Source organism: Arachis hypogaea, chromosome 5 (genome assembly GCF_003086295.3).
Source record: "Arachis hypogaea cultivar Tifrunner chromosome 5, arahy.Tifrunner.gnm2.J5K5, whole genome shotgun sequence".
Taxonomy (NCBI): Eukaryota; Viridiplantae; Streptophyta; class Magnoliopsida; order Fabales; family Fabaceae; genus Arachis; species Arachis hypogaea.
Genome location: NC_092040.1, coordinates 41,460,963 through 41,482,855, shown reverse-complemented (window position 1 = coordinate 41,482,855; position 21,893 = coordinate 41,460,963). Strand labels below are relative to the sequence as shown.

Genomic DNA, 21,893 nt, shown 5'->3' with positions numbered 1-21,893 from the left:
TGAAATCAAACTCACTCATCTACATCTTTTTCATCTGTTTTTTTTTTCAAATTAAAACTATTAATAAATTGTTGACATTAAATCAAAAGTTTATTTTTTGTGATAATTTTTTTTACATTAATACCCAAAAAAAATAATAAAAATATTGATCAAATTGTACCTAATCTGTTATATCTATTTTATTTTTTTATTTATTATATAATACTAAATTTTTAAATAATGTTCACATAAAATGAGTAGCTTTTTTTTTGAAGTATCTAAATTTTAGAAAAAATATTTAAATAAAAATGAATCTATATGTATACGGAAAATTTTTTCCCAAAAAAACCTATGTAATATAATACTACTTCTTAGTATGTAAAATAATTGGTTATACAATTTTAGTGTGATTGAATTAGAAGCAAACTAAAAAAAAGACACATACTATGAACTATGAACACTATATAAAATTAAAAATTAAGATTAGGATTAACAGTGATGTTAGCTGCCAGAGTAAAAAAAAGGTGGTGACGTTAACAATGAATATTATGTAAAAATAAACTAAAACGACAATTTAGCATTTTAAAATCAAATTCAAATTTTCAATTTTTCATACAATCACAAAATATAAATTAATTTCATAATGATTTTTTTAAGTCTCTTTTCAAATTAACCTTCAAAAGGTTATTATGTTCTTTTAAATTAATAATTTCTAATATAGTTAAACGACTTTTTATAAAAGAGGTTTTAGCCCTTTTAAGATTAATATTTAAAAGTTATCTTATTTTTTAAAAAATTAAGTATAAGAGTACTTGAATATTTTTAATATTAAATTAAATTTTTTAATTTTTAATACAAATCAAACAATCTTAACTAATCCTTTATGGATAATTTAGTCTTTTTGAAAAATTAATGGTTAAAGAATATTTTAGTACTTTAAATATAAACTATAAGAATTGTCTTTTTAAAATTAATGTAAAAAAAGTCTTTTAGTCTCTTGAAATGAACTATGCAAAAACTTTAGTCTTTTTATAATTAAATTTTAATTTTAATTTCTAATACAATTAAACATATTTAAACTTAAAGAGAATTTTAGTCTTTTTAAAATTAATCCTAATTTTTTTTTTAGTTTTAAAGAGAGTACTTTAGTCATTTAAAACGAGCAAAAAGAATATTTTATTCTTTAACATATTTTAGTTGTTTTAAAAGATCAAATCTATAATTTATAATACAGTTAATCAACCTTTTATTTTAATTATTTTAATATTAATCCTAAAAATTTATTTTGGTATTTTAAAAATTAACTATAGATAATTTAGTATTTTAATATTAAATTAAATTTCCTTATTGCTAATAAATAAAAAAATAATTAATCCGACAAAGATATTTTAGTAATTTAAAAATTATTATTTAAAGGATATTTTAATCTTTCTAAAATTAATAATAAAAAATTATTTAATTTGTTAAAATAAATTCTGTGATATTTTAATATTTTTAAATAAAAATTAAATTTAATTGGTAATATAATTAAATATCTTTAAATATAAAAGAGTATTGACAACCCAAAACAAAATATATAAAAGAATATTTAAAAAAAATACTTAATTGTTAGACTAATTATTATTTGAGGTCAAATAATTAGTCAAGAAAATTTTTTCACCTTTTTTAAGTCAACAGCTAGCAATTAGCATACATCTTTTTCAGCGGGTCATTTAGGACAAATTCCTTCTTAATATTGGGATAATATCGTCAATTATACTTTACTACATGACAAAACAACTCTAGACAAACTGATTGTACAATGGAACATCAAAGTATCTCATTTTCGTACATAGAACACGGGATAATTTTCCTATAGTATTTACCTACTATACCAAAAATAATGACAGGCTGACTAAGAAGTAAGACTGAATTTGGTAAAATTTTTTGAAGAGATATGTTTTTTAAAAGCATAAATATCTCATTTTATATTTGGTAAATTAAAAAATTTAAGTGTTTGTATTTATAATTTTTAAAAGTTATGAATACTTTTAAAAATACCTAAGAGAGAGCTTTTTAAAATTGGCTTGTACTTATCAAAATAAAAAAAATCTAATATAATATATATTTAAAATTATCATTATTAATTATTAACACCAGATTTTATTTATTTTTCTACACATATTTTCTGCCATTATATTACCATTGAAATACTCATATTTCTAATTTCTCAACCTAACCTTCACAAATTCTAACACAATCTTCATATTTTTTTATTTTTCAACCATGTCTTCACAATTTCAATCCAAATACATCTCTAGCACGTATTAGGTATGAACTTCTATCTATTTATATTATTTTTTGTTAGTTGTTTTTGTATTTTTTAGTAAATGTTTGTTTTTCTCATATAGATATATAATTTAACTTAAGATATGTGTCCCATTTTCTGTGATTTGTAAGAGTGAATCAATATATATAGATGGATAATAAAAATATCAGTACTAACATTGAATTACATATAAATTTTATTATTGACTAATAATAACTCTATTTATATCCATATAGAGAATAAATCAAATAAATATTTAAATTATTAGTCTCTAAAATTAAAAAAAAAATTATTCTTTGTTATAAATATGTTTATTATAATTTTTTTTAATTTTTAAAAACTATTTTACCAAATACAATTGTAATGCTTGTACTTATTAAAAGCTATTTTTAAGTGATTTTACAAAAAACAAATGACATAACTTTTAAAAGACTGTCATAAACTACTTTGGCAAAGTAAAAGCTTTACAACCACGCCTAAGAACGCTAGCCAAATATAAATTAAAATTGACAAGCCTTAAACTTTTCTCAATTATGATACTAAATTTACTCGTCTACATTTAGCAACAATAAATCACTGCCATTAGCGAATAGCAATAACTTCACAATTACTTAACTTTATCAACAAATACAAGTTCGGTCATTTACCAGGCAATGTAATATAACACAGACAAACAGCAAGTATCAAAATAACAAAAAGGATCACACAATTCCTATTCATTTTTTGGAATTATCTTAGCAAATCAATATTCCCATTTCTTCAACTCCAGGCCTTCAGGGGGACTGCTCTCCACCTTCTTTGATCCTACTTCTTTCCAGTCAGTTGACAGCACTGTTCCATTTGACTCCAACTGCAAAAATAACATTGTCCAATGAGGACAGGGATCAATGTGTTTGAAACAAAGAAATTAAGCACAATTGATAAAAATAATGCTGATTAATTGTGAAGTTAGCATAGAATGGATTCTCACAAATGACTTGCTCATAGCTCTTCTCATGTCCTCATCTGCATTTTGGTAAATATCTCGGAACAATTTGTTCAAAGCAGCATCACCGTCTAGCTTCTCTTCTTTCTCCTGAAAGATAACCATTATTGTCAATAATTAATTTGAGTGATATGTCACATCAAATAGACATCTATGATGTACTGAATCTTCTCCATTCTGTTTTTTAAATATCCAAATATCAATGTTTAATAGGATGCACAGAAACAGAGCTTGCATAACATGATGGTGATATTGTAAAACTTGAAACCAGAGGATAAACATTAAGAGTTTATCAAAGAAGATGGATATAGATTATTTGAGAAAGATTATTCCAAAACATCTATAGCTGGGAAACCTCTTTTTTCATCAGAGCTTCCAACTTATCCCAATCTTTTGTCCTTGGCTTTGATGATGGGTATGTTGGCCTTTCAGGTTGATCTGCAGAAATACACATTGGAAGTCAGGTCACCACCAGGAAAGTCAAAGCATTTAAAAAGCTCATCTCATAAGAACAATAATATGAATGTCACACAAGTATAAACTACATTAATTAGTTTGGCTTACTTGTCATCGCATTTATTTTCTGAGGAAGCACATGCTTGCTATATTCCAGAGATGTCCAATTAAGAGCTTCAGCTTTTGCAAGGCGGATTTCAACTTTAGTTGACAACACCAGGACTCTGCACTTATCGGGTACTATCTGTTTTGTTCATATATATATATAAAAAAAAAGGACTAAATTACACAAAGATCATGAAATGATTCTGAGATTGTTATCTGTCAGAGCTCAAAGTAATAAATTATGAATGAAATAAGTAAACACATTTCAGTATTTCAAATCAAGAACCCCCCAAAAAAATTGAGAGGATGGGGGTATACATTCCCTTGGTTCCTACACAACATATCCAGTGACTACATGATAATTAATCAAGCAAGCATACAAGTATACAACCACAAGGTAAATAAAATAGGATCTTCTTGTTACAGTATTGCTGGAAAATTGTGTGTATTTTAATGTGATAATTAAGAACATGAATACATTTCCAAGCACAGTGAAGTAAATTCCAGCTAACAGTAAGTTACCTTTCCGAACAATCGTTGTTGATAACGATAGGGTTCTTGTCCGGGAACAGCAATAGTAACACTCATCTGCAATGTTAAACTATATCAAGTTAGTGCATAAATTAATCAAACAAGCAACAATGAAAGGGAAAGAAGGAATTCTTCATGAACATACAATCTGTTCACCAAAGTCAACAATTACGTCGTCTGCTGGTATGCCTTTAGCAAATATCGTCACAACCACTTCTTCTGGCCTCTGGTAGTATTCATGTCTGTTCAACCATCAATCAAAAGGTTACCAAATACTTGAGGCAGCAATACCAACATGCATGGCAACGAGTCTACCTAGATATACCTCAGGAAGGATAGACATAACTAAACCAGCACAAACTAAATATGAAAATTTTCACATTGTGACAGGGTGCAATAAATACCCAAAAAACTCGTGATATTGTGACTATAAGATCATCCATTATCATATTGAATTTTCTCAGTCCCTTAATCATCCATCTCAGGGAGTCCAGGGGTAAAATTAAATGAGAAGCAAGATAAAATGAGATGACAAAAACAAGTCAACTCACAGAATTAATAGCAGATCAAAAGTTGCAGTCACTTTTTCCCTACAAAATGTAACAAATTACGAGATAACATAATTGGCAAAAGAAAAAAAGCAGTTAGAACCTGAATTTTGGCCTGGTTGTTGCAACTTCATTGATTTGGGGTACCGAACTGTCTCTTTCAGCTTCTTTAGTAGAATCTATACTTCTATCAGTCGAATGCGAACCATTACCGGCAGGAGTTGTGGGGACGCGGGGCAATAAGGTGCTAGCAAGATCATTCGATTCTTCTGCCAGAGAAAGAGAGGCCGCACAAATCGTATAAATATCAAGCTAAAATACAGAAAGAAGACAACCACAAATGCTACTACAAATGATTTGCAAACAAGAAACGAACAAGAAATCACAAGCAACAGAAACTGTGGTTGCAGACCAGTAAGGGCAAATAGGGAGCTACAATAACATGGCAAATCCAAACAATGAACAACAAACAGCAAAGTAAGAAAGAAGCAAAAAGCAAATATCGGTAAAAGCAGATATCAATGCGTTGCAAAAGAGGTAGGTAACCTGCAATGTAGCGATCACAATCTTGAATGAGCTTGGTGAATCTGGAATCGTCGGGAGCAAAAGAGGCACCGGTTTGGAGTGCTACCTTTGCAGTTTGATACTCTTCCAGCTTAATGCACGCAGTTCTGCATCAATCGTTGAAAATTAGCAACCAATTTGATGTTCGAATGATTGGAAAGAAAAATAAATAAAGGGTTTGGGAAGAAGAGGACGGCGTACCCCTTACGAAGGTAGGCCTTAGCCAGCGAAGGACTCAATTGAATGGCTTTGTTCGCATCAGAAACGGCTTCTGTTCGTTGAAACGCCATGATTGTTAGTTAGTAGGGTAAACCGTAAACACAAAACAGGAATTCGTAGAGGAAGAGAGAGGAAGAGAGAGAGAGAGAGAGAGAGAGAGAGAGAGAGAGACCTGTGAAGTTTTGGAGCTTGATATGGGCTTGGGCTCTGTCGGCATAAAGAAGAGGGTTGCTGGGATCCAAGTTGATGGCTTCTGAGTAGCAATCGGCGGCGAGGGCAAAATCGTCATCCAAGAATGCCTCTTTGGCTTTGTTCTCAAGTTCCTTCGCCATTCTTGAGACTGCAAACTAGTAAACTAGACACTTGAGGCGAGAGACTTGAGACTTGAATCTCGCCCGTTTGTGTCTTTCTGGTTTCTAGAGGCTTCTCTTCGCTCTTATTCTTGTGATTTATTTATTTATTATTAAATATTATTATTCTTGTCTTGCAGTCTCGGCCTCCTCACTCACTCAACCCGCTTCCACCCTCCTCTCCCTTCTCTAACCCTCACCGGTCTGGAGTTCACGGTTCCGCTACCAAAAATACACCTTTTTTTGGTTATAACCAAAGATAAAAACACTCTAATCCACCGCCTCTTGAATAAGTACGTAGAAACTATGCTATTTAAATAAAAAATATACCTTTTTCTATAAATATAAATAAATAAATTATCTTTATTTTTTATCTAATCAAAATAAAATTTAATACTTTTTTGTTACCTTTGATAGTTTGAAAGCGAGGAAAATTATATTTCTAAAATTATGATAAAATATTTTAAATTGGATGAAACAATAAGTTTTTAATAGATTATATTAAGTGATCATAATTTTTTATCATAAATATTTTGTAACCAAAGAAAATCAGCCAAAAATTATCGTAACTTATCTTATTTGATATTTATTAATTGTTGCAATAATTAATAAATACTAAATAAAATAAGTTCTGGCTAATATTTTTTTGTCTTCCTAGTATTACCCATTTTTTATACAGGGTAAATAATTATATACCATAAGATTTTTTTTAAATTTTCTTTTACAAATATATTAAAAATATAAGATAAAATTGAAGTTTTTTTTAAAGAATTTCGTTAGAAAATTAATGGAGTATTTGTATAATGTGTATAATAAATTATTTATTTGGTCCAATATGAGTTAAAAAATAAACATTCAAATAAAATATTACTAATTTTTTAAATACAATACACTTATATTATCCAAAATAACTATCCGAATACTAGAAATAATAAAATTAAACATCTTTAAATTTTTATTATACACATTATACAAATATTGTATTCACTCCTTATACTTCCTTATGCTTCCGCTTTTTTAAAACATCACATCCCTCCCATTTGGCCTGACCATTCATTGAGATGTCCGGGCGGGACCAACTCGTTACCTTGAACATGGTCATCAGTCCATCACTCATCAGGTCAACCAAGTTGGAAGAATCAAATTAAACTAAAATATCAAATACCACCAATTTATTGTTATATGTATGTTCCTAGTTAATTTGGCTAAAAAAAGCCTGTGCATGATATCTATATGTTTATGGTATTATAACATTGGAGTTAAACACATATATATCAATACGGGAAATGCTTCCATAAAGTCGCGTAAAATGTCTTTTTGTAAAAACGTTTATGTACTGCATTATTATTAGACGTATTAATAAATTGGTTATTTTTAAATTTCTTAATAAATTAGAATAAAACTAATTTTTTTTATAACAATAACAATAAACCTAATTTTTTTAGGAATCTAATTATATTTTTAAATTTTTAAGAATTCAAATATCTACAAAACAAAAAATTAGAGATATATTTGTCTTTTTATCAAAAAATTTTAAGATATTCGATTTAAATGATATAATTCGATCGGATCAAATTGGGTTTAATAATTATAATGCAGACAATTGAGTTTATTATTATTGCTATAATAAACTAATTTTATGCTGATTTATTAAAAAATAAATTATTAATCGGTTTAATAAAAATGTCCAATAATAACTTGACATATGTAAATTTCTTTAAAAAAAATATTTTTAATATCTTTATTAAAGTGGTCTCATATCGGTATATGTATCAAGTGTGATGTCACCAAATTCAGAAAACACCGTCTCACTATATAAATTTACTACAAATAAGTAGATAAAAGGTAAACATAACAGTGGACATATTTGAACATTTGTGTGAAAAATGTTGCTTCAATGTGGAGTAGGCTAAACAAAATAATGAAAAAGTAGAAATGATGATAACTGAACAATAAAATAATGAAAAAAAAAATAGAGGCGGAAACAATTAAAGAGAGTCTCCCAACAGATTGGAGTACAGGTAACAGGATCACGTTCACCTTTGGGCAAAATTCAATACGATAACTGTGATCCATACATAGATTTGATTATGATACGCATTACAAAAAAAAAGAGGCAGGCACCGTATGAAGTTAATTATTCACTACAAGTAGTGCAGCCACCCTATTATATATGCATCATGCATCAGAACTTAAAGGTATAATAATAATAATGCTCCTCTTTCTGCTTCTTACTATAATACTCTTCTCCAGTCCTCCTGCAAGCGCAACAAAGTCAAACATAACGGAGAGAGACCGATACAACAGAAATTAAAGAGGGAAGCGCGGAGAACAAGAATTTCAAGTGAGAAGGGGGAGTATCATTTCTCTGATCTGGTAAGTTTTATAATGCAGGCCTTCCTCTAATCATTTGTTATATGATTGACAATGAATTTTGTATCATAATGTGTATAAGATGTGTTTGGATTCTTTCTTACGTGTGTTGCTCCTTAGCATAGTCGTCAGACTTTGTTTCTAATTTAAAAACTTGGGTTTGGGACACATAACTGGGCCTTCAGACATTCAAAGTTTGTTCTGAAGCATGAAATTGGAGCAGGCTATGTGACTCTTAAAGTAAAATTAAGAAAATACAAAGACCTTACGAAATTAGATTCAGTTTAATGAGATAATCAGCCGCAAATAATTATAAATTTTCAGTAAACGTGTTAGTTAACTCGACAGATAAAAAAGTCTTTTGGAAGTGTATGTAAAGATTTAAGACTAAATTGGGTTGGTCTAGTGATTATAGCTCGTGTTGGGATTTGAATCCCACCTTGTGCATACAATAATCTATTGACTAGTAATAAACCTTTAAATGAAGCTCATTATTACTGCAGATTAGTCTTTGACATGTCGCATTGGGGGAATACAATAAAAAATAAAAGAAAAAGGATTTAAGATCAAATTCCGGTTTTATTACTTTTTATGTTTGTATTGTGCGTAACTGATGGATGTGTATGTTAATGTCACTTGAAATTTCAAGGACTTTTATATTACATATATATCTATCGAAGTTACATAGTCTTGTATTCGTAGTGGGCTTCCATTTGAATATTTGATGAGTTACTTGAAGTTGAATGTATTTAGTTTGCAGTTATGGGCTCACATACAGTAGAATTGTATCGTCAGAACATTTTTGCTGATAGGATATAATGATGCGTAGACGAATCGGAAGGCCAATTTTTCAGCTTTCGTTAATTGATTCTGAATTCCTGATTTCTTGGTGCTAATTTACCGAAGGAAAAGTATAGGTAACAAACAAGATTTTTGAACAATGTGTAAACAATGTGAATTAATAAGGTTAAAAGAGTAAATTTGATTAGTAGCATTAAATTAGGATGTAGTGTATTTTCATTTGATTGGTGGTTGTTCATGTTGTTCAAAATTTTCATTGTTCTCCTAGCACTCCCCTAAAACGTTAGGATGCACAACTCTAGTATGTTCCATGTGTCAATGTCATTACTTCGACTTTCTAGTTTCTAGCCAAGAATGTATATGGAGGTTAAAAATATTATTTTTACGTAAAGATAAGTTACTAAAATTAATTATTATATATTTGTGTATAAATACATATATTATTTAATTTATTTTTAATATATATTTTATATTTTAATATATATTTTATACTAATAATTAATTTTAATATATACCTAACATAATTAATATATATTATAGTCCGTAATCATTAATCCTGAATCGCATATGGCTTGCATGTCCACGGTATTATTAGGACATAAATATCAATTTCTTATAATCATAACTGGTATTTGCACATATGTTCGGTACGAGATAATATATAAAAAAAATATTAAAAAATTGGTAGAATTTGTTGGTTTTGATTAGTAGGTAGTTAATAATATTTAAAAATTTAGACTAAAAATATATGGTTGAATTATTAAATTAAAGTAATTGAACTGATGATTAAGTTAGTTAAGAATGATAAATTTTATTGATCCTCAAATTTTTCTCATACATATATATATAAAATATATTTTTTATTTTTTAAATAAAAACATAAATAATATTTTTGTTATAAAGATTTTATAAAGTTAATTAAATTTAAAATTTAAATATTTAATATTGAAAATAAAAATATCAACGAGTAATAATTTTATTTATTTACAAAGTATATTAATTAATTAATAATAATATATTATTTGTGATTAAATTAAAATATTTATATTAAAATCTTATCTTTTTAAATATATTTTTTAAATAATTTAGTGGTTGAATTTGTAGATATTTTGTCATTATTTATCAATAAAATTTTCAAACCTTCTTACTCTTATATTAAAATCAATTTGAACAAGTGTAATTTAATGTGAGTTAAAATTTATCTTTGAATTACCTTTTTTATTATTATCGCAAAAAAAAAAAACTATTATGGAGAATTAATTTTGTTAAAAGCTAAAACCTACCTAGAATTAATTATTTTCTAGTATCATATTTATTTTTGAATCAAAGTAATATGACTAATATTATTATCTGATGAAACTTCTTAAATTATTTTGTCTATTCTTAAGTTAAAATAGCTGTATTTATATCTAGAAAATAGAAACGATGTTATATTTTTTGTTTTTTTTTTGTGACTATATTTTTTGTTAGTTTAAACATCTACTAAAATTATTAAAAATAAAATAAATGCACAATCTTTTATCTTAACTCTTGTAGAATGAATATATACTTGATCAATAGATGCTTCACTAATAAGTTAATTATAAAAATATAACTAGAAATACAATCATCATTTTACACTCTAAATTACAAAAATAGTTATATCTCACAATTTTATTAACCCAAATAGTTCTTTATATCTAGTCTCTTGCATTTATGCCTAAATAAATGCACAAATAAAAGTATAAATTATACATACAATTTACTCTAATCAAAATAAAAAAGAAAAACAAAAGAAAAAATTTGCCTATAAACAAATGTGATTATTAGTGATTGAAAAGTAAAAAAGTTATATAAAAAAATTGTACAAATAATAGAAATGATAGCTATTAATTATACACCAATAATATTAAGATTGGTTCAGTTTAAAAATAATAATAATAATAATAATAATAATAATAATAATAATAATAATAATAATAATAATAATAATAATAATAATAATAATAATAATAATAATAATAATAATATAAACACATACTTTTTTTTTAACCAAAGATATAGAGACTCGAACCTGCGATCTCTTAAGTGAGTATAGGAAGACTATGTCATTTGAATTATAACTTATTTCTGTTTTATACTCACGGATTCGAATTTCTCTATCTTTGGTAAAAAAAAAATGTAATATAAACACATACTTGAAATAAAAAAAAATAAATAATGAATATAAGATATCATAAGTGAATATAAAAGCAAAATGATATAAAAGTGGAGCTTATGTTCTTTTTTTTTATCGTGACTTTAATCTTTCGTATTGTAAGGTTAGAGTCAAATAAATAATTTTTTTAGTAAAAAAGTAGAGTCAGATTAAAAGTGAATATTTTTATTAAATTTGGAATAAATATGTGCATTGTACGTAATAAATTTTTATTGGTAATTTTTTTTATTATAAAAAAATATTCACTATTTACAAAAACTTCACCCTTCACTTTATGCCAAAATAGGTAGGTCGCAGGTATAATTGATGGTAGAGATAAGAAAAAAAAAAAACAAAAATAGTGATAGATTCAAAAAATTTTATTAGTGAAGGCAAAATATACATAACATAACATGACAATAACTCTTATAAATTATATTTTATTATTATAAAAATATAATTAATTTTTAAATAATTAAAATAATAAATTAAAATATTAAAATAATAATTTAAATAATAACATATAATTTAAAATTAATTTCTTTAAGTTTTATATTTTCTTTTCATAATTAATATAATTAAATATTTTTCTTTTTATATACGTCATTAAATAATTATTAAAAATCCATCTCTTATACAATTATGAGAATTATGATATTCATAACTAAGAAATTCGATTTTAATAATATATAATGGAATAGATTACTAGTATCTCTACTTCCTCTTTTGGATGTATGCCAGTTTTTTGGGGAATGCTTAGATCACATATGCTAGTGATTTTGGTTTTTTACCTGAACAAGAAAGAAAATATGAGGAAATCATCCAAATGAATCGCGAAAATTACGGGAATTAATTACTATATAAGTATATGAGAGTATGGTCAAATGGGGATATGACGATGATTTTGCAAGCAGAACAACGTACTGCACCAGAATTTTGCTGAGAAAAAGGAAGGTAAGAGATCCATGTGATGATGTGATGTGATGGGCATTGATATGTTTAGCAAGATTAGAGCCATGACTTGTTGAATGTTGATTATAGGAATAGTAATCACCGAATACAATAGGAAATTAGGAATAGAGTAATAGGGTCGATCAAGGTAAGAGTATAAGTCACGGAACAATTTAGTCCCATTCCATCTCATATTCACAAATACCAAAACCGGCTACTCGGCTAGTAACATTCTTCGTTATGTACAAAAATTCGAGATTATCAATTGGAAGAAGTTATACTGCAAACTATAGTACACGTGACACTAGCACCCACTCCATCCCTTAATATATATATATATATGGACGTTGGTTTAAGTAGTAGTGCATTGAGTTATAACTTATATACAAGTAACGGCCATTCATTCGGTCCTGTATAATACTATTGGCATACAGAAATTAAGCTTAAGAGATAGATCTCGTGATGACAATGGTGGTGTATGGCGTATTAATGTTGTGGTGTGCAATAGTTGGGCTTGCCATGAGGCCCGGGGTGATGGAGGATCAGACGCCGCTAAGGTCGTCATCATCAGCAGCTAATAGTAGTAGTTATGACTACGCAGATGCTCTGGAAAAGGCTATCTTATTCCTTGAAGGACAACGTTCAGGACAGTTGCCGTCCAATCAAAGAGTCACCTGGAGAGCAGACTCAGCTCTCTCTGACGGCAAACTTCAAAATGTATGCATGCTTGATTGCTTACATATTTGGTCACCATATATTTTTTTATATTTTATATTTTAACATGTATTTTATATTCCACAGTTGGATTTGACCGGAGGATATTATGACGCTGGTGATAATGTGAAGTTTGGATGGCCAATGTCATTTACAGTGACGTTATTGAGTTGGGCAAATATTGAGTATCAGACTCAGAAACAGACTGATCAAAACCTCCAAAGTGCAATCCGCTGGGGCACTGATTTCATACTCAAAGCCCACACTTCGCCGACTACGCTCTTCACACAGATCGGAGATGGGAACGCCGATCACCAATGTTGGGAGCGCCCAGAGGACATGGATACTCCAAGAACACTCTACAAGATTGATTCTTCTTCCCCTGGAACCGAGGCTGCTGCTGAATCTGCTGCTGCTCTTGCTGCTGCCTCCATTGCCTTCAAGAAAACAGATCCCGCTTATTCATCAACCCTATTAACCCACTCTAAATCAGTAATGACCAACAATTCATTATGTCTTATTATATATGAATCTTTCGTCTTGAAGAATTTGCTACCTCTATATATATAACACACTACGTTCTTTAATTTGTCCATGCATGTTCATTGTAGCTGTTAGATTTTGCTGACAAGTATAGAGGATCGTACTCGCTTTCTTGCCCATTCTACTGCTCCTACTCAGGTTACCAGGTATAATCTACCTTCAGTGCGATATGAACATAGAGAATCTCTTGGAGTTAGTAATTTTTTATTATTATTTAATTAATATAAATATTAAATTATTTTTAATAAATAATATAAATTTATGTATATAAATTTTAAAAGATATAACTGCAAACTATATATGTTTTAAATATAAAATTTTTATAAATATTAATATAAAGTGTTACTAATAAAAAATATAACATTTATTGATGATGTATCATTGCTTGCGAATATATATATTCGCTTAATTATTTCATGTTGAATAATGATTGTGTGAGAAAATTAGGATGAACTGTTATGGGCGGCGTCTTGGCTATACAAGGCCACCGGAGAAAGCCAGTATTTGAACTATATTACTTCTAACCAAGGATGGAGTCATGCCGTAAATGAGTTCAGCTGGGATAACAAATTTATTGGAGCTCAAACAATACTCACCCAGGTTTATATATTATTACATTACATAGTAACTCAAATAATTAAAATAAAGAAACTAATTATATATAATAATCATCCTTTTTACCTTGATCAAAATTTCTCCAGGAATTTTATGAGGGGAAGAATGAACTGGGCAAGTTTAAGAGTGACGCTGAATCATTTGTATGCGCAGTGATGCCAGGAAGTAGCTCTCAACAGATTAAGACGACTCCCGGTACACAGTATTCTTGTTTAATTCTACTAGTTATCAAATTAGAGGCCCGCTACACATTCAAGTCTTTTTGGTTTACAAGTTTTACACGTTGGCACAAGTCCAACAAAATACACGCATTACACTCCCACATTTAAGAGTAAATAAATGCACGTTCTTCAACCACTTCCTGTTTCCAAAGCGCGCTACTCACCATGCATTATGAACGACTCTTCTTCTTACTCAATGAAAACGAGTTTTTTGCCAAATTTGAAGATAACGGAACTTCAGAAATACACCCAAAGAATTACAGAAATATACACAAAGGATTACAAAACTACAACCAAAAGATTTAAGAAATACACCCAAAATTCGTTGAACTATACTTTATGCATAATTTAGAACTCTTTCTCTTTTCCCTCCTCATCTTCTGTTACTTCTTCTTCTTCAAAAACGATTTCACAGCTTGATGTCAAAAAACAATGGAAATCGCGAATAACGAAGAAAGAAAACAGAGAGAAAAACACGTAAATGAAGAAGAAGAAAGAGAAGGCAAGAAACGAAAGAAAAGAAGAAGAAGAAGAAGAAAAAAATGTGCAGCAAGAGAAGAAGAAAGTACAGTAAAAACGTACAGTAACAATTCGAAGCGCGTTAATACAAAAGACTTGTAAAAACTTATATAAAAAAACGTTTGTACGTGGAAAATTATCCATCAAATTATTAACTAATGATTTATTCATACATATTAATCACTGTTCTGGATGAAGGAATAAAGTTAATAACAAACTATTGTGCCTACTGATCAGGCGGTCTATTGTATACTAGAGACAGTAGCAACTTGCAATATACAACAAGCTCAACCATGGTGCTATTCATTTTCTCCAAAATCCTAAGCAGGAACAACGTCAGTGGAATCCAGTGTGGCTTTTCACATTTCACTGCCCCCCAAATTAGAGACTTTGCAAAAACACAGGTCCATCTAATATATAATATACTAATTAATCTGATCTGAATATATAATATCTGAATATATTGATGATGTTATGTATATGCACTGCATGTATTATTAATTCAGGTGGACTACATACTGGGAAAGAATCCAATGAGTATGTCGTACATGGTTGGATTTGGCAGTAACTACCCAAAGAAATTACACCACAGAGGCTCATCAATCCCTTCAATCAAAGATCAGCAGGGAAAAGTGGGGTGCAGCGATGGTATGTCAAACTATTACAATTCACCAAATCCAAATCCCAATACTCACGTTGGTGCCATTGTTGGAGGCCCTGATTCCAATGACCACTTCGGTGATGAAAGATCTGACTATTCTCACAGCGAACCTACAACCTATATTAATGCTGCTTTCGTCGGTTCCGTCGCTGCTTTGCTTGCTGAATGAACCCACACACCACAGCAACGCTACTTAATATCATCATTGCATGTGTCATCAACTAATAATTCATTATATAAGCTGAGTGATACTACCTAGGTACCCCAGCCACATGTATACATATATGTCATTTGAAATTTAAGTTTCAAATAAACTAGTATTGTACGTTATTGTTTTAATAAGTTATATACAATAAAAATTTGAAATCAAGATGTTATGATCTTAGTTTCTTTATTTTTATCAACTATATCATGAGCTTGTCTACGTTGTTTTCAAGCCCTCATTTCAAATGCATAATATATATAGTTAACATTGTGAAAGATATAATTCAGAAAATTAAATCATACTACTTTAATTGGACCGAAATTTGAACCAAGGATAGATATTTAGTATTTGACGAACAGCGTACAAACTATATATAATATTAATAAAACAATATATAATAAGTTCTCTTGACTTGTTGTATGAAAAGCAAAATTATATATTGATGAAGGCGCACCCATCTAAAGCAAGTAGTTGATTGAAAGCACAATTGGCGCCTCATCTATAGATTGGTTCTCCTCTTCCAGCCTCTTCCTACTACTGTTCCTTGTGCTTGTGAGTTTGTTGGAATAGTAGTGATGGGGTGAGGAGGATGGGTGTGTTCAGCTGTGTAGGTAACTATGAAAACTTGTGGATCGGAATGGCTCCGTTCAACTTGTTTCCTAGCCAAGCATCCTTTGCAGCTGCTACACCTGTAATAGCTCCGCGGATACTCTGATCCTTTTATTGGTTTCTGCCCGTATTTACGCCATGCCCATCCATCACTGTACCCTTCTTCTTCTCTCATCCGCTTCACTACCCGCTTATTCTTCTCTTCATTCTTCTTCCTTCATTTATAATTGTAATTATTACTCACACAATAATTAATTACCATCAACCCTGTATTTTGCTTGATGCAAATAAAACAAATCAATCTTTTGTACTATATATATGTATGTCGTACCTTCTTTTACATTTAGATGGTGTTGGATCTGAAGGTTTGAGATGGAGTACTTTGTTGACTTCAGCGGAGGTAGGGTGGGAACTAGTTGTAGTATCAACAGTAGTAGAAGGATAGAAAGGTTTGTAAAGCTCTTCCAATTCATCATCAACGATGGCAGTAGTGATGGTTTCTGTTTCTGAGAATTGGTGAGACTTGAAGAAACGTTCATCTATTTCTTGTTGAGGACTTAACTGGAAATAGTTAAGATCACCTAGGATGTTGTCGGGTTGATGAGTATTGGTGCATCCTCTCACTATAGCGTGCAAATCCCAGTCCATGAAGCTCATTCATCGAAGAAGAAGAAGCTACAAATACAATATATTAATACAAGGGAGCATGAATGAAACTCACAGTTCACAAGCCAGAAGTTTTGTGCAAGATGACAAACAACGTTTTCGGCCATAACATATTATATTATTAAAAGGACTAAGATAATAAGATTTGTCAAAAATTGTAACCTGTACGTTAGCGTACCTCGTGCTTTGAGCTTTTCTGTTTTTTCCGTTTTGGTGAACTGTTGGCCCTTTGAACAAGTGAAATACAAATACAAACTAGGAGTAATACATGCATACATACAGTACCCTATAGAATAATTGAGTTGACTTACTGTTAAGTCAGAAGGGTGAAAGTCTAATCCTGAAGCCCCTTTTTTCGGCCATTCGGCCAGCCTTCATATCCTATGCTATACCTAACATTTAACTCAATACTATAATAATACACTTGGATGTAGAATCTGATACGAGACAATAATGTTATTCGTGCATTTATATAAGTAGGTATCTATTTTGAGACAATTTATTAAATTCAAAAATGACATAAGTAAACTAAATAAAAATTATAATTTAATCAAATGATTATAAAGTAGATATTTAAATATTATTAAATAAGTAATTAAGTATGCAATAAAATTATGGAAAAGTCTAGGGGACCAGCAGTTTTGTTGGATTTTGGCCAGCATGTAACCAGCAGAGGAAGGTGAACCATTGGATGAAATCTTACACCAATCTCACACCATCAAATCATCATTGATGGCTAGTTGATGGCTAACAATCACAAAAATTGCTGGCCCCTAGCATTGCTCTAAAATTATTATCATTTTAAACTTTACTAGCTCTCGCTTGTGTTGTGTAGGCCGTTTTCCCTCAGTCCCTCACCGATAAAAAAGTCTTTGTTTGTCGCCGTCATATTCATGCCATGCCCCAGAGGATCTTCCTCACCACTCATCTTTTCCTTATTTTTTTCAGCTGATGAAAGGGGATTCAACTTTTTGTTTTTTTGGTGTAAAAGGGGTTCAGCTTTCGCTCTTAATTCTCTGGAGTGTAACCCTTTTTTTTTGTTAAAGCTTATGGGTTAAAGAGCCCAAAAGAGAAGACAGAAATAAAGAACAAAAAAGTAGGCCCAGGACTAAGCCCAATGTACTTTTTCCGTTGGCAACGAAGGAGTATCGTCAAGTCCAAAACAAAGAAAAAGAAGGGGTATCGTGGGCGAAGCTGGGGAATCTGTTAGCTACTGCCTACCGATTGCTCGGGTGTATTTGTACACAAATTTATCTGTAGTTAATTTTAGTGTATAAATAATATTTTTGATTTTATTAGTTTTTTGGTAAAATAGTTTTTTTGTTCATTTGGAAATACTGGAAATTCACACCCACAAAAAAACATTAAATTGTGTATTAGTCATTTAAATATTTCTTCCATTTATCAATTTTTGTTTTTCGTTAATTTGAATTTTATACAATTTTAAGAACGATTATATTATGTGTATACTAAAATTAGCTACTAAAGTAAGTTATTAGTGTAAAATATATATTGGAATATAAATACACATTAAAAATAAATTAAATCACACTTGTATTTATATATAAATACATTAGTAACTGGTTTTAGTGTATGAATATCATTTTTGTTTTAGGAAAAAGGAATTAAGTAATTTAATGACCATTTGACTTTGATAAATTGGAATTTAATTATCTTTTAAAATTTGTTTAATTAATTTGTTGGTCTATATAGTTTCATCGAATTTTTAATTAGGTTCTTATATTTTTTTCTTTTTAATTAGATCTCTATATCATATCAGATTTTATAACTACGTTCTTATCGTCTGACAAAAAATATTGAAATTAACGAAATATTCTGTTAAACTATACTAAATATCCACTCAAGTGTTAGGCATATTTATTTTGTATAATTCTAGTATTTTTGTCACGGCAGTGACTTAATTACAAAATTTTATACGGTATAGGACTCAATCGAAAAAGAGAAAAATGTAGAGACCTAATTAAAAATTCAGTGAAATTATAAGAACTAATAGAATAATTAAGCATTAAAATTATATCCATAGGATATAGGCCATAATATTGGAAGATTTTCATGTACACCTAGTACACTGGTATACAATGAATATGAATCGTGGATATATTAATTTAAAAATAACGATTGTTTAGATTTGGATGAAAATTATTAATGTGAGCATGTGAGGGTATAGATCATGGTGAGTAGGCTCAGGATTCGGTGGTCTCAGAACCTTTGGACGACTTAATGGTCCCATTAGAAAACATGTTTTTAGAATTTTTTTAACAATTGCTACATAATCCTTAAACTAATTTTAATTACAAATTAACCTCATATATTTTATTTAATTATAAAAAGTATTTTTTATTTTATAAATTATTATTTTATCAATTATCTATTATATTTATTAACAATCAAATACAAAAACAACAACCAATTATATCCTCCATTAATCCTAATAAAGTTTTTGGCCATTCCAATCGATTAAAATATTAAATTTGATCTCGTGACGTTCGTCCATGGCTTCCAAATTGTGTTTCCTTGAAATTCAATCGATTGATTTATCAAAACAATCGATTGAATTGTAACTCAATCGATTGAATTACAGTGTATCACAAAACAATCGATTGAAAGTGGTAAGGTATAATGGTTTTCACCTAAACCAATTGATTGTTTATACTTTTCAATCGAATGAATGCGCAAAAACAATCGATTGTTTTTGTTACTCAATCGATTGAATTCACGAAAACAACATGGATTTGTTAAATACAATCGATTGAAAAGTGATGACATTGAAGTTTTAGCCAAATTCAATCATTGGTAATGTAATCCAGTGTTTCCTTGAAAACCAATCGATTGGATTACAGTTTATCACAAAACAATCGATTGAAAATTGCAAGGCAGCATGGTTTTCGCATAAATCAATCGATTGGTTATATGACCCAATCGATTGAACGATAAATAAAAAGTAGATTTTTGTAATTCAATCGATTGTTTATACTCTCCAATCGATTGAATGCTTGAAAACAACCTAAGGTCTCACCAAAACAATCGATTGGTTTTGTTACTCAATCGATTGAATTCACCAAAACAATATGGATTTGCCAAATTCAATCAATTGGTTGTGTATGTGAATTCCAATTCAATCGATTGGAAAGCGTTGTAAATGATTTTTTTTCTGAATTCAATCGATTGTTAATATATTCCAATAAATTGGAATTTGAAATGCCTATCTATTAAACAAGAAAACCATGCGTATTCACACCCAGTCTCCCCCCGTTTTGAAACGTAAGAACACCAGTTCGGTTCCTCTCTCCTCTCTCTAAAATCCAGAAAGCTTCTCACTTCTTTCTCTCCCCGTTTTGAAACGTAAGAACACCAGTTCGGTTCCTCTCTCCTCTCTCTAAAATCCAGAAAGCTTCTCACTTCTTCTTCTCTAATCTCACCAGCATCTACTCCAAACTACATACATAATATAAATCCTCATCCAAATCCTTACCAAACCCACCAAGCCAATATTCCCATAATAGCCAGAACTAAGAACACCAAAAGAGCTAGGGTTGAGGGAGAAAGCTCTGCCTCCGCCAGACTAATTGCTTCATTCCATTACATGGCAAGGTGGCTGCCGTCTCCGAGGGCATTGAACAACTATGTGGAGAAGTTCGAGTAAAGGAAAATTGTTCCTCCCAGATATATAACAGCCGAGTTCATTCATAATAGACATTATAATTTGGTGTGGAATGCTTTGCAAACACAGCACTTAACTGATTTTGTACAAACTAAGGATGATTATTACCCGCACTTGGTTAGGGCTATTTATAGTACTTTAAATTATGTTGTTCCTGAACCTGATGAAGAAGGTGAGGTAATACTGCTGATTGAGTTTGATTTAGGGTCAGAGCATTATAGAGCTACTTTGGAAGAATTAGCTGAACAATAGAATTTAGTTTATCACGGGGCAACATTTACTGGAGGTATTGTGGCAGATGAGGAATGGGGTGAATATAATAGATCGGTTGGTTTGGAGAGTCTACAGTATGAGAATCCACATATGGATGCTAGAGGTAATATAAGTTGCAGTGGGTTGAGTAATGAGCAGCATATATTGATGTATTTGTTTTCATACATGTTGATTCCAAGAAAACACAACCATGGAATCTTCTTTAACGAAGATATTCTAGTGCTTTAGGCTATGGTGACTAGAAAGGAGATAAACTGGCCTTATTTTATGGTTCATCATATGCTTGAAATGAAGAAAGGAAAATCAAGTGTTGGTTTAGGATATGCTTGCCATTGGACTAAGATTTTCACCTGGCTTGGAATTGACTTGGGTGAAGAGAAAAGTGTCTCCTTGAGTAATGTAGCCAAGATTGATGAAAGCACTCTAAGACAGATGGGAAGAGATCGGGATGCCCAAGAACCTCAGATCCAAGGACAACCACAAAACCCTGAGGTGCAAGCACAATCATAGGAACCCCCATCACCACCCCCTCCTTCGCCATCAATGCGAGATTTGATGGATGAATTGTGAAGCATGAGAGTATATATGGAGGAGCAATTTGCTGATATGAGACAACGTCAAGACAGGCAAACTGAAGCTATCAATCGTCAAGGAGAAGCAATTGATCTTCTATACACTAATCTAGGCATCACAAACCCAAGGGGCATCATCCCAAGACCTGGACCATGAAGAAATTTTGTCGAAGAATGAAGAAATTCTTTTATCAGTTATGAATGTGTCATTATGTGTATGATATTGGGGTTGCTTGTGTTTGAGACTTATGTTTGGAAATTTAATGA

At 30.1% G+C, this 21,893-nt stretch overlaps 3 protein-coding genes across 4 annotated transcripts; 1 reads left to right on the top strand and 2 right to left on the bottom strand.

The window, feature by feature from the left end:
* Positions 1 to 2,793: 2,793 nt before the first annotated feature.
* Positions 2,794 to 6,336, bottom strand: LOC112801449 (protein SGT1 homolog B). Of its 2 annotated transcripts, XM_025844172.3 has the most exons (11): positions 5,868 to 6,336; positions 5,678 to 5,747; positions 5,459 to 5,583; positions 5,016 to 5,181; positions 4,916 to 4,954; positions 4,510 to 4,606; positions 4,356 to 4,421; positions 3,837 to 3,972; positions 3,628 to 3,710; positions 3,258 to 3,362; positions 2,794 to 3,137 (listed from the first exon to the last, which is right to left on the bottom strand). In XM_025844172.3, exons 1-11 carry the CDS (start codon positions 6,025 to 6,027, stop codon positions 3,030 to 3,032), a joined length of 1,155 nt encoding a protein of 384 aa, XP_025699957.1. In that variant the 5' UTR covers positions 6,028 to 6,336; the 3' UTR covers positions 2,794 to 3,029. The 2 variants fall into 2 exon arrangements, with proteins under 2 accessions (XP_025699957.1, XP_025699959.1); XM_025844174.3 differs by lacking the exon at positions 4,916 to 4,954.
* Positions 6,337 to 12,703: 6,367 nt separating this feature from the next.
* LOC112801448 (endoglucanase) lies at positions 12,704 to 15,991 on the top strand. The gene is made up of 7 exons (XM_025844169.3): positions 12,704 to 13,063; positions 13,148 to 13,552; positions 13,672 to 13,749; positions 14,051 to 14,203; positions 14,305 to 14,413; positions 15,196 to 15,362; positions 15,465 to 15,991. The coding sequence occupies exons 1-7, from the start codon at positions 12,809 to 12,811 to the stop codon at positions 15,786 to 15,788; spliced, it is 1,491 nt and encodes a 496-aa protein (XP_025699954.1). The 5' UTR covers positions 12,704 to 12,808; the 3' UTR covers positions 15,789 to 15,991.
* Positions 15,992 to 16,005: 14 nt separating this feature from the next.
* Positions 16,006 to 17,182, bottom strand: LOC112799680 (probable WRKY transcription factor 29). Its single transcript, XM_025841738.3, has 2 exons — positions 16,765 to 17,182; positions 16,006 to 16,648 (listed from the first exon to the last, which is right to left on the bottom strand). Exons 1-2 carry the CDS (start codon positions 17,088 to 17,090, stop codon positions 16,324 to 16,326), a joined length of 651 nt encoding a protein of 216 aa, XP_025697523.1. The 5' UTR covers positions 17,091 to 17,182; the 3' UTR covers positions 16,006 to 16,323.
* Between the last annotated feature and the right edge of the window lie 4,711 nt (positions 17,183 to 21,893).

Coding starts and splice junctions, on each gene's coding strand:
- LOC112801449 (XM_025844172.3), bottom strand. CDS start 6,027: ATGGCGAAGGAACTTGAGAACAAAGCCAAAGAGGCATTCTTGGATGAC. Junction 5,182..5,458: donor TTGTGATCGCTACATTGCAG/GTTACCTACCTC, acceptor TTTCTCTGGCAG/AAGAATCGAATGATCTTGCT. Junction 4,607..4,915: donor TTTGATCTGCTATTAATTCT/GTGAGTTGACTT, acceptor ATGGTTGAACAG/ACATGAATACTACCAGAGGC.
- LOC112801448 (XM_025844169.3), top strand. CDS start 12,809: ATGACAATGGTGGTGTATGGCGTATTAATGTTGTGGTGTGCAATAGTT. Junction 13,750..14,050: donor GCTCCTACTCAGGTTACCAG/GTATAATCTACC, acceptor TGAGAAAATTAG/GATGAACTGTTATGGGCGGC. Junction 14,414..15,195: donor ACAGATTAAGACGACTCCCG/GTACACAGTATT, acceptor CCTACTGATCAG/GCGGTCTATTGTATACTAGA.
- LOC112799680 (XM_025841738.3), bottom strand. CDS start 17,090: ATGAGCTTCATGGACTGGGATTTGCACGCTATAGTGAGAGGATGCACC. Junction 16,649..16,764: donor CCATCTAAATGTAAAAGAAG/GTACGACATACA, acceptor TTATAAATGAAG/GAAGAAGAATGAAGAGAAGA.